Consider the following 14812-nt stretch of genomic DNA (forward strand, 5'->3'; position numbering starts at 1 on the left):
TTCTTGTTAGTCCTTTTACCATCTTTCTGTGCTGTGGTTAGTCACTCAGTCATGTCCAACTCTTTGTGACCCCATGGACTGTAGCCTGCCATGCTCCTCTGTCCATGGAGTTTCTCCAGGCGAGAATACTGAAGTGGGTTGCCATGCCCTTCCCCAGGGGATCTTCCCAACCCAGGGATTAAACCCAGATCTCCCATACTGCAGGCAGATTCTTTACTGCCTGAGCCACTGGAGAAGCCCTAGCATCTTGCTGTTGTCTTAATTAAAAATTATTTGAGCAGCTCTTTGAGAAAATTAGTAGGCTAAGAAGCCTCAAATTCTTGTTCTACATACACAAAAATAAACTCAAAATGGATTAAAGATCTAAACGTAAGACCAGAAACTATAAAACTCCTAGAGGAGAACATAGGCAAAACACTCTCCGACATAAATCACAGCAGGATACTCTATGACCCACCTCCCAGAATATTGGAAACAAAAGCAAAAATAAACAAATTGGACCTAATTTAAAATTAAAAGCTTCTGCACAACAAAGGAAACTATAAGCAAGGTGAAAAGACAGCCTTCAGAATGGGAGAAAATAATATCAAACAAAGCAACTGACAAAGAACTAATCTCAAAAATATACAAGCAACTCCTGCAGCTCAATTCCAGAAAAATAAATGACCCAATCAAAAAATGGGCCAAAGAACTAAACAGACATTTCTCCAAAGAAGACATACAGATGGCTAACAAACACATGAAAAGATGCTCAACATCACTCATTATCAGAGAAATGTAAATCAAAACCACAGTGAGGTGCCATTCACGCCAGTGAGAATGGCTGCAATCCAAAAGTCTACAAACAATAAATGCTGGAGAGGGTGTGGAGAAAAGGGAATAAACACTCTTACACTGTTGGTGGGAATGCAAACTAGTACAGCCACTATGAAGAACGGTGTGGAGATTCCTTAAAAAACTGGAAATAGAACTGCCTTATGACCCAGCAATCCCACTGCTGGGCATACACACTGAGGAAACCAGAATTGAAAGAGACACATCTACCCCAATGTTCATCGCAGCACTGTTTATAATAGCCAGGACATGGAAGCAACCTAGATGTTCATCAGCAGATGAATGGATAAGAAAGCTGTGGTACATATACACAATGGAGTATTACTCAGTGATATATAGTGAAGAGATGAAGGAAAAACATATACATAGGCCCAGGGGATATATATGCCCCGAAATATTCTGAGAAAAATTAAACCTTTATGCCAGACAGATTAGTAAATTCTCTCTCTGCTGAGATACAATCTGCAAAGACTAGCAACTTTTTTCAAATCCCAGATGTCAAAAAAAAAAAAAAATCACATGCTATACAAATAAACAGAAACATGCTCCATTCAACCAACTCTAAAGAAACACAAGCTTTGGATTTATGGGACAAAGACTTTAACTCTCTTAAATATGTTCACTGCTGCTGCTGCTAAGTCGCTTCAGTCGTGTCCAACTCTGTGCGACCCCATAGAAGGCAGCCCACCAGACTTCCCCGTCCCTGGGATTCTCCAGACAAGAATACTGGGGTGGGTTGCCATTTCCTTCTCCAATGCATGAAAGTGAAAGGTGAAAGTGAAGTTGCTCAGTCGTGTCCGACTCTTCGAGACCCCATGGACTGCAGCCTACCAGGCTCCTCCGTCCATGAGTTTTTCTAGGCAAAATACTGGAGAGGGGTGCCATTGCCTTCTCTGAAATATGTTCACTAAGTTAAAAAAAACATGAGCAAAATACTGAAGTAAGTCAAGAAAGCCATATATGGTAAGAATATCAACAAAGACACATTTTTAAAAGAACCAAACAAAAATTCTGAAGCTAAAAAATACAAAACTGAATTGAAAACTTCACCATAGGAATTCATCAGCAGACTTGAGCAGGAAGATGAACAGTCAGCAAATGTGAAGACATACTATTTGAAACTATTGAGTTTGAGGAGCAGAAAAAGGGTGGGGGGAAAGGAGAAAACTGAACAGAATCTAATGAAATTATCATACACTATAAAACAGACCAAGCTACACATTCTGAAAATCCTAGAAAGCAAAAAAAGAAAGGGACAGAGAACTTACTTGAAAAAGCAAAGCTGAAAATTTTCCAAATTTGAGGAAAGACTTGGATATGCTAATACAAGCAGCTGAATGGATTCCATGTAGGACAACCAGAGAGAGATCCACAGTGAGGCACATTATAATCAAACTGTTGAAAAACAAAGAATCTTGAAAGCAACAAGAAAAAAACAACCATGTACAAGAGATCCTTAATGAGATTATCAGAAATTTTCTCAGTTAAACCCTTGTGGGTCAGAAGGCAGTGGGATGATATATTTAATGAAAGCTAAAAAAAATGGTCAACCAAGAAGTCTATATTTAGCAAAACTGCACTTCAAAAATTGAGATATTCAGAGATAAAAACTGAGGGAGTTCATTATGAAATCTACCCTAAAAGAAAATTTAAAGATTCTTCTTCAAAGTGATATGAAAGGACACTGGACAGTAACTCAAAGCCATATGAAAATAAAAATTCTAGAGTAAAGTTAAATACATGGATAAAAGTAAAAACCAATATTATTACAATTTTGGTTTATAATCATACCCTTTTTTTTACAGGATTTGAAAGACAAAAGAATAAAAAGTAACTGTAAATCGCTAAAATCTGGTGTTAAAAGTAAAGTTCAATGCTGCAAAGAATAATATTGCATAGGAACCTGGAATGTGAGGTCCATGAATCAAGGTAAACTGGGTGTTGTCAAGCAGGAGATGGCAAAAGTGAACATCAACATCTTAGGAATCAGTGAACTAAAATGGACGTGAATGGATAAATTTAATTCAGTTGACTGTTATACCTACTATTGTGGGCAAGAACCCTAAGAAATGGAGGAGCCCTCATAGCCAACAAAAGAGTCCAAAATGCAGTACTTCGGTGCAGTCTCAAAGACATTAGAATGATCTTGGTTTCATTTCCAAGACAAACCATTCAATATTACAGTAATCCAAATATATGCTCCAACAACTAATGTCAAAGAAGCTAAAGTTGAATGATTCTATGAAGAACTAAAAGACCCTCTAGAATTAACACCAAAAAGGATTCCTTTTCATCATAGGGGATTGGGATGCAAAACGAAGAAGTTAAGAGATAATTGGAGTAACAGGTAAGTTTGGCCTTGGAATACAAAATGAGGTAGAGCAAAGTCTGACAGTTTTGTGAAGAGAAATGCACTGGTCATAGCAAGCACTCTCTTTCAACAAAACAAGAGACAACTCTACATACAGACATCAACAGATGGTCAAAACTGAAATTAGACTGATTATATTCTTTGCAGCTGAAGACGGAGAAGCTCTATGCAGTCAGCAAAAACAAGACCTGGAGCTGACTGTGGCTCAGATCATCAGCTACTTATTGAAAAATTCAGACTTAAATTGAAGAAAGTAGGGAAAACCACTAGTCCATTCAGGTATGACCTAAATCAGATCCCTATGGTTATACAGTGAAGATGATGACTATATTCAACAAATTAGAAATGGTAGACAGAGTACCTTAAGAACTATGGGTGAAGGTTTGTAACACTATACAGGAACTGGTGACACCACCAAGGAAAAGAAATTCAGCAAGGCACAATGGTTGTCTGAGGAGGCCTTACAAATAGCTGAGAATAGAAGAGAAGAGAAGCAAAGGAGAAATGGAAAGATATGCCCAACTGAATGCAGAGTTCCAGAGGATAGCAAGAAGAGATAAGAAAGCCTTCTTAAGTGAGCAATGCAAAGAAATAGAGGAAAGCAATAGAATGGGAAGGACTAGAGATCTCTTTAAGTAAATTGGAGATATCAGTGGAGTGCTTCATGCAAAGATGAACACAATAAAAGACAGAAATGGCAAGGACCTAAGAGAAGCAGAAGAGATTAAGAAGAAGTGAGAAGAATACACAGAAGAAATATATATATATATATATATATATATAAGGGGGGGGGTCTTAATAACCTGGATAACAATGATGGCTCATTAACCTAGAGCCAGACATCCTGGAGCGTGGAGTCAAGGGACCTTAGGTAGCATCACTATGAACAAAGCTAGTGGAGGTGATGGAATTCTAGCTGAGCTATTTAAAATCCTAAAAGATGATGGTGTCAAAGTGTTGCACTCAATATGTCAGAAAATTTGGAAAACTCAGCAATGGCCAAAGGACTGAAAAAGGTCAGTTTTCATTCCAATCCCAAAGAAAGGCAATGCCAAAGAATATTCAAACTACCATACAATTGTGCTCATTTCACACGCTATAAGCTAATGCCCAAAATCCTTCAAGCTGGGCTTCAACAGTTCGTGAACCAAGAAATTCCAGATGTACAAGCTGGATTTAGAAAAGGCAAAGGAACCAAAGATCAAATTGCCAACATCCACTGGATCATAGGAAAAGCAAGGTAATTCCAAAAAGCATCTACTTCTGCTTCACTGACTACACTAAGCCTTTGACTGTGTGGGTCACAATAAAATGTGAAAAATTCTTAAAAAATAGGAATACCATTCCACTTTACCTGTCTCTTGAGAAACCTGTATGCAGGAAAGAAGCAACAGTTAGAACCAGACATGAAACAATACACTGATTCAAATTTAGAAAAGTTATACATCAAGGCTGTATATTGTTACCCTGCTTATTTAACTTATATGCAGAGTACATTGTGCAAAATGCTAAACTTTATTCCACAAGCTGGAATCAAGATTACTGGGAGAAATATCAGCAACCTCAGACATGCATATGATAGCACTCTAATTGTAGAAAGTTAAGAGTAACTAATAAGGGTGAAAGAGGAGAGTGAAAAAACTGGCTTAAAATTAAGCATTTGACTAAGACTGTGGCATCCTGTCCCATCACATTATGGCAAATAGAGGGAGAAAAAGTGGAAGCAGCGGCAGATTTTAATTTATTGGGCAAGGATACATATATGTTGTAAGTGAGAGGATAAGAAAAGATACTCCATGCAAATAGTAAGCAAAAGAGAGCAGAATGAGCTGCACCAATATCAGGTAAAGTAGACTCTAAACCAAAAAGTGTTATAAGACTAAGACACAAAGAGGATGTAATCTAAAAGGGTATCTATAGCAATCATAAACATAGCACCAAATATCCTAAATATGTGAGGCAAACACTGACACAATGGAGAAATAAACACTATACAATAATAATCAGAAACTTCAGTATCATAGTTTTAAACAGTAAATACAACACTAAGACAGAAGAGCCACAAGGACAGAGAAACCATGAACAATGCCATAAATCAACTAGACTTAACAGACATAAAAGGACACTTCCCTCAACACACAGCAGAATACACATTTTTCTTGCATGCACAAGAAAGATTCTTTAGGATAGACCATATGCTAGGCCACAGAATAAATCTTAATAAACTTAAAAAATTGAAATCCTACAAAGTGTACTTTCTGATCACAACTGAATGAAACTAGATAAGAATAGCAGGAAGAAAACCGGAAAATAACAAATGTGGAAATGCAAAAAACAATGTTCAACTACCATTAGGTCAAATAAGAAATAACAAGAGAAATTAGAAAATGTTAATACTTTGAGACAAATGAAAATGAAAATATATCACATTAAGGAATGTGGCAAAAGCAGTGTGTGATGCTTATATTAAAAGAAGAAAACTGACAACCTAGAAGGACGGGATGGAGCTGGGGGTAGGAGGGAGGCTCACGAGGGAGGGGACATATGTATACATTTTGCTGATTTGCATTGTTGTACAGCAGAAACCAAAAGAACATTGTCAAGCAGTTATCTTTGAATTAAAAATAAATTTAAAAAAAGAACACTATCAAAGCAACCACCTAACTTTACAACTTAAGAAACTAGAAAAAGAAGAATAAACCCAAGGCTAACAGGAAGAAGAAATAATAAAAACTAGGGCAGATATGAATAAAATAAAGAATAGAAACACAATAGAGAAAATGAACAAAATTGAGTTGTTTCTTTGAAAAGATCAATATATTTGAGAAAAATTTACAGAGTGACAAGGAGAAAAGAGAAGACTCAAATTACTAAACCAGAAATGAAAGAGAGATGATGCCATCCAACCATCTCATCCTCTATCATCCCCTTCTCCTCCTGCCCTCAATCTTTCCCAGCATCAGGGTCTTTTCCAATGAGTCAGCTCTTCTCATCAGGTGGCCAAAGTATTGGAGTTGCAGCATCAACATCAGTCCTTCCAATGAACACCCAGGGCTGATCTCCTTTAGGATGGGCTGGTTGGATCTCCTTGCAGTCCAAGGGACTCTCACGAGTCTTCTCCAACACCACAGTTCAAAAGCATCAATTCTTCGGCGCTCATCTTTCTTTATAGTCCAACTCTCACATCCATACATGACTACTGAAAAAACCATAGCCTTGACTAGATGGACCTTTGTGGACAAAGTAATGTCTCTGCTTTTTAATATGCTGTCTAAGTTGGTCATAACTTTCCTTCCAAGGAGTGTCTTTTAATTTCATGGCTGCAATCACCATCTGCAGTGATTTTGGAGCCCCCCAAAATAAAGTCTGACACTGTTTCCCATCTATCTGCCATGAAGTGATGGGACCGGATGCCATGGTCTTAGTTTTCCAAACACTGGGGTGCATTTATCTTTTTAAAATAGAGTTTTCATCTTTTCTGAATATATGCTTAGAAGTGGAATTGCTGGATCATATGGCAACTCTATTTTTAATTTTTAAAGGAACTTTCTTACTATATTCCATAATGGCTACATCAATCTACTTATACCCTCTCTAGTATTTATTGGAGAAGAAAATGGCAACCCACTCCAGGATTCTTGCCTGGAGAATCCCATGGACAGTGGAGCCTTGCAGGCTATAGTCCAGGGGGTCACAAAGAGTTGGACACAACTTAGTGATTAAACCACCACCTCCAGCATTTATTATTTGTAGACTTTTCGAAGAATAAAATTCTTAAGTTAAATGGTCAAAGCTTGTCAGAGCTATTGTGGGAATGGGAAAAAAAAATATTAGGCAAGTAAAATTATTTGGTTCGCCCTCTCTAAAATCCATAGTTAGTGATCTGTATTGCGTGCTGAGGCCATGATCAGTATTATTGTCTCATTCCAGGTGATCTGAAGGCCTATTTGGTGGATAGTCAAAAATGTATTTACTCATGCATTATTGCATTTTCCATTGAGGTTAATGGAAATGAAAATACAGTTAACTTTTGGTTCAACGATGAGGCATACCATTCATCACCATTATCTCTGGCTGTATTAGACAATATCATTTTTATGTCACTTTCTGGCCCTGATGCTTCCATTACAGTCATCAACAAACCTCAGCCTGTACGTTCGGCTTCTAGTGGACCTAAATATTCGTATGTATACTTTTTTCATTGAACTTAAACTTTAAGCTTTAAATAGATCCCTTCTTCCCTTTCCAACCATGTATTTTGTTAAAAGTTAACTTTAAAAGTTAATTAAAATAGTGAAATAGCTGCTAATAATAAATATAATGTATAATAATAATTAAAGTTATTGTTAGAAATTAATGTTTCCCACTTTATTGCTTTACCAATGTGTCTGCTTTATTCATTCTTTTGTAGAATGATGACAGGAACAGAAATAGCCTTAAATTTGTATTTTGGTGTGAGTATTCTTGTCAGTGGCTTTTGTCTCCTGACAGTGAATGAGAGAGTCACTAAGGCGAAGCACATTCAGTTTTTGAGTGGGGTTTATGCCCTTAATTTCTGGCTCTCTGCTCTGCTGTGGGACTTCCTCATCTTCTTCATTTCCTGTTGCTTACTATTGGTGAGTGTCAGACCAAGTATTTTAAGAGTTCATTCTCTGTTAAACACCAGAGGATTCTTATATGGCTAATATTAATTTAAATATACATCCCTCAAGAAAGATAAAAATTCTTTGGCTCATTATGTCAGAGAATCCTTTGTGGAATGCATCTCATAGTGAAATTTTTCTATTTTCTATTACTTTTTAATAAAAGATTACTGTCTGCTGACACATAAAGGTGTCTCTTGATATGGTTTCTTACATGCTTGCTCTTTCATATGTAGTCAGCCCAAAGCTTCTACAATTATTGAAGGATATAATATACATGCTAGAAGACCAGTCCCATATTGAACAAAAGAAATACTTTAAAATTATTTTCCTTCTGGTCCTGGTGTTTTCCCATCTTATTATCTGTTGTAATTATTTGTTATAAAAGAGATCCTTATGCTCAATTTTTACAGTTTCCCTCAAGAGATTTTTAAATTTTATGCCATCAACTGTTTAAATTTTATGTTTCTGTTTTTGAATATTTGAATGTGGAATAGATAATGAAGAGCTATTGAAACTTTTATTACTAAAAGCAAAATTGGGAGGATTTTTGGCCTGTTTATGCTTGTTGCGTTCATCTCTCTTTATACCTGGTGTCTTCTCCACAGCCATATTTCTATCCTATGAGAAGGTCAATGAACCACTGCTGTGAAAGCTAAAACAAACCTGTTTGTTTCTTTTAAGAGAGATGTACTGGCTGTAGAGTTGGAATGCTGTAACTTTTGGTTCTGAGGAAGAGCTAAGCTACTACACTTTAGAAAAGTCAAAGGATTAGAGGCTTAAGGTGGTATGGAGAGCTCCAGGGTAGAGAGGAAAGCCTGATGTTTTTCTCTTTGTCATATGCACTACTGTAGCCAAGGGGCTCAATGCTACCTTCCTCTCATGGTTTGCCAGATAGCCACTTACCGACTTTTTGAGGCTACTAGTTATTTTTGCTACTACATGAACTAACTGGGGGAGCTAATGCAGATAGTACCTCATGTGCCATGATTTCCCTCCTCCATTCGCTACCAATAATTACTCCTCACCCTCTGCATACATTGCACAAATTCTAAAACGTATTTATTTTAAAAAATTTCTGATTGCTTTAGCTACATTCCACAGCTATAATATATTATTTTATAAATCACTAATTTCCAAATATTTTCTAATTTCTAAAATACCTTTGAACTGTGAGGTTTTCTAGAAATGTATGATTTGATTTCTAGGCAGTTTGATAATATAGTCATAGCTTAATACCACTTTTATTGGAGCTTATATGAATATTTTCAATCATTTGAAATATATTGAGTATATATATTGAATATATCATGAAATATATATTCATGATCCAGCATGTGGTAAAATTTTATAAATATTTTATATGTACTTGATAAGAAAATATACTTGTGATTTCCAAAGGGGAAATTTTTTCCAAAGGTGTTATTTTTTTTCAGGCTAGCAATCTAGTTTGGTCCATTCTAAGAAGTTTGGACTTATGGCATCATCTTATTTTTTTCCTATTTAAATAATCTATTTTTGTTTCTTCTTTCTCCCTTTTTTCTGCTATTAACTTGTGTTAATGCTTCTTTTAGCAACTGCCTTAAAAATTAACACACACATTTGGTTAATTACAAGCTATTGCTTTTACCACTTCCCTAACAGTGGTAAGATCTTGTAGCCTTATCATTTCAATGACTCCCTCTGACTTTTTGCATTACTATAATAAGACATTTTCATTTCTACATACCCAGAAGGTATTATCACTTTTTATTCATAGAGTTTTTTTATTGCTCTGCATTTTTATTCTGAAATTTTATATGACATCAGTTTTCTCTTCCTGAAGAATTTCTTATGATAGTTTCTTTAGGAAAGTTATGGTGACAAAAAAGTTTAGATTTTATTTGCATGGAAATTATTTCATTTTCTTTACCTTTTGAAGAATATTTTCCTGAATTTCCCCCTCCTATATTTTAATAATATTCCAATGTCTCATGGCTTGCTTCCATCAGTTTTTAAGAAGTCAGTTTTGGTGTTTTTACTATTACTATTCTTTGGAATGTAATATATCTTTTTCCCCACTGATTTTTAAAAAGATTTCTCATTTTCACTTAGACTTTTATCTTTATTACTATATTTATTGCTATACTGGGTTTTTTTTGGCATTTACCCTGTTTGGAGTGCTCAGAGCTTCCTGAATCAAAAGTTTGGTGAGAATTAATTGTTTAAAATAACCTTACACAACCTTTGAGAAACAGTCTTAGACCTATAGCAGTTGCTCTTTAGGAGAATGCCCAAAAAAGGAAAAGTCACATTCAAAATAGTAGGAAATTTTATTGCATTTTGACTGACCCTTGACTCAGCCCCTTCCTCCTGCAGCATCATCTTTGGTCTGTTGGAGATGGCAATCCAGTTGCTAGTTATCTCCCTCAAAGTGAAGGAAGTAGAACATAACTGTATTTACAACATTCTGACCTGTCTTGAGAATGTTAAAAGAATTGGTCTCTGTCTAGCCTAACTTGAATCTCAGATGGAAAGGGATGAAGAAGGGACGGATTGGGAGTTTGGAATTAGCAGATGCAGACTATTATATGTAGAATGGATAAACAACAAAGTCCTACTGTATAGCACAGGGAACTATAGTCAATATCTTGTAAAAAACCATAATGAAAAAGAATATTGAAAAGTACATATATTTATGTATAACTGAATTACCCTGCTGTATAGCAGAAATTAACACTGCATTGTAAATCAACTATATTTCAATTTTTTTTTTATGTATTGGGATTTCCCTGGTGGTCCAGTGATTAAGAATCTGCCTTGCAATGCAGGGGATGCAGGTTCAATCCCTGGTTGGGGAACTAAGATCCCACATGTTGTGGAACAACTAAGTATGTGCTACAACTACTGAGTCCATGCACAACCAGAGAGTCTGTGCACCACAGCAAAAGAATCTGCATGACACAACAGAGCCAAATAAATAATAAGCATTAAAAACTGTATTAAATATGCTCAAAGACCTAAAGGAAAATACAAAGAACCAAAGAAAATTAGGAAAGTGATATATGAGCAAAATAAGAATAATAACAAACAGAAACTATAATAATAAACCAAACAAATTCATGAGCTAAAATGTATAATAACTGGTTGAGAAAAACCCTGAAGGATTTCAACAGAAGGTTGAACAGGCAGGATAAAGAATTAGCAAGCTTTAAGAAAATTTAAATTAACCAAGTCGAAAGAGCAGGAGGAAAAAATAATGGCAAAAAGTAAAACAGGCCTCAGAGAATCGTAGAGTTCCATCAACTGGATCAATTACACATTATGGGAGTCCCAGGGAGAAAAGAGAGAAAGAACAGGTAAAAAGATATTATTTAAAGAAATAACGTCTGAAAACTTCCCAAATTTGATGAAGGACATGAATCGAAAACCCCAAGAATCTCAAAAAATAGCATGTAAGAAATAACCAAACAAGACCCATACTGAGAAACATGATAATTACACTGCTGAAATTCAAAGACAAGGAGAGGATATTCCAAGTGAGAAGTAACTCCCTGTGTGTCCTGAATAATATTAATAAATAATATTACTAATCAATTTCTTAATAAAGATTTTTAGAGGTCAGAAAGCAGTGGGATGACCTATTGAAAATATTGAAAGAAAAAAGTGTCACTGAAGAACTCTATATCCAGCAAGCTGTTTTTCTAAAACAAGGAAGAAATTAAGACATTTTCAGATAAATGAAAGCTGAGGGACAACTAGGAACTCCAAGATCAAGGGTTCTGATTGATTTGTTTCCTAGTGAGAACGCTCTTCATGGCTTGCAGATGGCCACCTTCTCACTATGTCCATACATGGGAGGGAGAGAGAGAGCGGTCTTTCTTCTTCTTCTAAGGACACTATCCCATCATGGAAGCCCCACACTCATGACCTCATCTAAATCTAATTACATCCCAAATACAATCACATTGGGACTTAGGGCTTCAAGATATAAGCTGGCAATATAAGGGGGGAGACATAGCGTTCATCCATAACACTGAATGAAATTTTGTTTGCCACTCCACTTTTCTACAGGTTTTAAAAGACAAATGTATAAAAATAGTTACAAATCCATATTAGTGGTTTACAATGTATAAAAATGTAAGTTGTAATATGAATAACAAAAAGTTGGAAGGCGTTGTATAGTAGTAGAACTTTTATATGTTATTAAAGTTAGGATGGTATCAATCCAAACCGGATTATTATAGCTTTAGTATGTTATATGTAACTCACGATACAAAGGAAATAGCTATAGAATACACACAAAAGTAAAAGACAAGGGATTCAAAACATGTCAACAGAAGAAAACTGAATAAAAAAGAAGACAGTAACAGAGAAACTGAGGGACAAAAATGAATTACTTAAAAAATAGCAAAATGACAAAAGTAAGCCCTTCTCAGTAATTATTTTAAATTTAGATGGATTAAACTGCCCAATCAAAAAGTGTGTATGAAAAATTGATTAAGATAAATGATTTAACTATATGTTGTCTAAAAAAGACTCATTTAGATCTAATGAATAAAAGAAAGAAAGAAAGAGCTGAAAGTGAAAAAGTGGGAAAAGATATTCCATGCAAATAGTAAACAAAAGGGACCTGAAGTAGCTATACTAATATCAGACAAAATAGACTTTATGTTCAACAGTGTTGAAAGAAATAAAAAGGGCAGTGTCTAGTGATAAAAGGAGAAAATCACCCTAAATAGCTAAAACAATTTTGAAAAAGAAGAACAAAGTTGTAGTACTCACTCTTTCTAATTTCAAAACTTACTACAAAGCTACTGTAATCAAAAGAATCTGGTACTAGTATATAAACCAATGGGACAGAAATAAAACCCAGAAGTAAACTCTTTCATATATGATCAAACGATTTCTGACAAGAGTTCCAAGACTATTCAATGGGTGCAGAAGAGCCTTGCAACAAATGATGGTGGGAAAACTGCATATTCACATACAAAAGAATGAAATTGGATCCTTATCTTAAACTGTATACAAAACTTAAGTTCAAATGGATAAAGTTCTAAATGTAAGAGCTAATACTGTAAGATTTTTTAAAGAAAACAAAGGGGGAAAATTTTATAACATTGTATTGGCAGTGGTTTCTTGGATGTGATGGCAAAAGCACAAGCAGAAGAAAGAAAAAGATAAATTAATCAGACTTCATGAAAACTAAGAAAACACATAAATCAAAGGGCATTGTCAGCAGAGTGAAAAGGCAATCCACAATACGGAAGAAAATATTTAACATTTTATACCTGCTAAGGAATTAATACCCAGAATATATAAGGAATTCCCCCAAATTAACAATAACTCCAACAAACCCAATTCAAAAATGAGCTAGAGCTTGAGTAGTTATTTCTCCAAAGAAGGCCAATAAGAGCATGCAAAGATGCTTGACATCAGTAATCTTTAAGGGAATGCAAACCAAAAACAGTAATGAGATACTCCTTTGTACCTATTCAGATGACTACTATCAAAAAGAGAAAATGACAAGTGTTAGGAAGGATGTGGAGAAACTAGAACACTGTGCACTGATTGTGGGAATCTAAAATGGTAAAGTGAAGTGACATCGCTCAGTCGTGTCCGACGCTTGAAGCTGCTGTGGAAAACAGCTTGGCACTTCCTCAAAAAAATAAACAGCATTACCATATGAGTTAGCATTTCCACTAACAGTGGAATTCCAAAAGAATTGAAAGCAGGAATTTGAAAACATTTGTACATCATTGTTCATAGCAACATTATTCACAATAGCCAACTAGTAGAATCAACTCACGTGTTCACTGATGAAAACATGGATAAATAAATATGATATATACATACAATGGAATATTATTCAATCTTTAAAAGTACTGAAATTATCATACATGTGCAAGCAATTGAATTCATTCTATTTCACTTAAAAGTCTGCTCTGATAGAAACAAAGTTGTCATGTCCATAATACCCAAATATTTTCACTAATGTTATATTTGCTTTTTGTTGCTTTTTCTATTACCATTGAAAATTTGCTACCAATCACATAGTAGATCTTATCAACATAATATTGCTGTTCACGTCTCAAATATCCTGTTACGTAATCATTTATAGTTCAAAATAGATAACCCTAGAATATTTGGCAAAACCACAATTAATAACTTACAAGATGCAGACCTCTGGAAACTTATTTTCCTTAATAATTCTGTAGGTTCTCTCTTTCCTTACTTAGATCCCCTATAACTTGGGGCTTCCTTGTTTGCTTCCCAACTGAGTGGCTGAGATAGGAAGAGGAGGGTTAGGAATACGGTAGAGTCAAGAGGCAGAATCTAAAAATAGAGACTTGTGAAAAGTAGGTCCCTTAACATCACAGCTTACAGCTGCCAGAATTAAAACCTTAACAAAAGTTTTCTTACTAGGAATATAACTTCTGGAAATATTGAGAGTGAGTTTGTTTGGGGTTGGGTGAAGAGGCAGAAAGAATATACTTTGATCTTGTTCAAGAACAAAATGAAACTATTCCAAGTAGATAAAAGCAAGTAGAAAGTAAAATAAAGGGGTTCTTCTCACTGATAAGGAAAACGTGGAAGTACCTCACAGCCATGATCACAGATCAAATTATTTGATTTATAAATAGCTCTGTATTCTAACAAAGAAAGATTTATCCTTCTCTGGGTTTATTGACTTGTGTTCTCATGTATTATATTGCATAGTTTTCTTCAGTTTGACTTTATTTCTGTATTCTGTGTCTCAGGTGGTGTTCACGTTCTCTGACTTGAAGATATTGGTCACAGGTTACCGCCTTCTGGATACATTGTTCATCTTCATGGTGTTTGGCTGGTCTGTCATTCCCTTCATGTACCTGATAAGTTTCCTGTTTTCTAGTCATACCAGTGCCTACGCCAAGCTCGTCATATTTAACTACTGTGCAGGGATTTTTGGTGCAGTAGCAGATGTAACTATAGCCTCAATTCAGGG

At 35.4% G+C, this 14812-nt stretch overlaps 1 protein-coding gene across 1 annotated transcript in view; it reads left to right on the forward strand.

Moving 5' to 3' along the window:
- The window catches only part of LOC129637637 (phospholipid-transporting ATPase ABCA3-like), a 195435-nt gene that overhangs the window by 107329 nt on the left and 73294 nt on the right, over positions 1-14812 (forward strand). The window contains exons 18-20 of the mRNA XM_055561864.1: positions 7136-7388; positions 7617-7821; positions 14589-14811. Coding sequence (XP_055417839.1) covers positions 7136-7388; positions 7617-7821; positions 14589-14811 — 681 coding nt within the window. The remainder of the gene's footprint in view (positions 1-7135; positions 7389-7616; positions 7822-14588; position 14812) is intronic.

Source organism: Bubalus kerabau, chromosome 23, assembly GCF_029407905.1.
Source record: "Bubalus kerabau isolate K-KA32 ecotype Philippines breed swamp buffalo chromosome 23, PCC_UOA_SB_1v2, whole genome shotgun sequence".
Taxonomy (NCBI): Eukaryota; Metazoa; Chordata; class Mammalia; order Artiodactyla; family Bovidae; genus Bubalus; species Bubalus kerabau.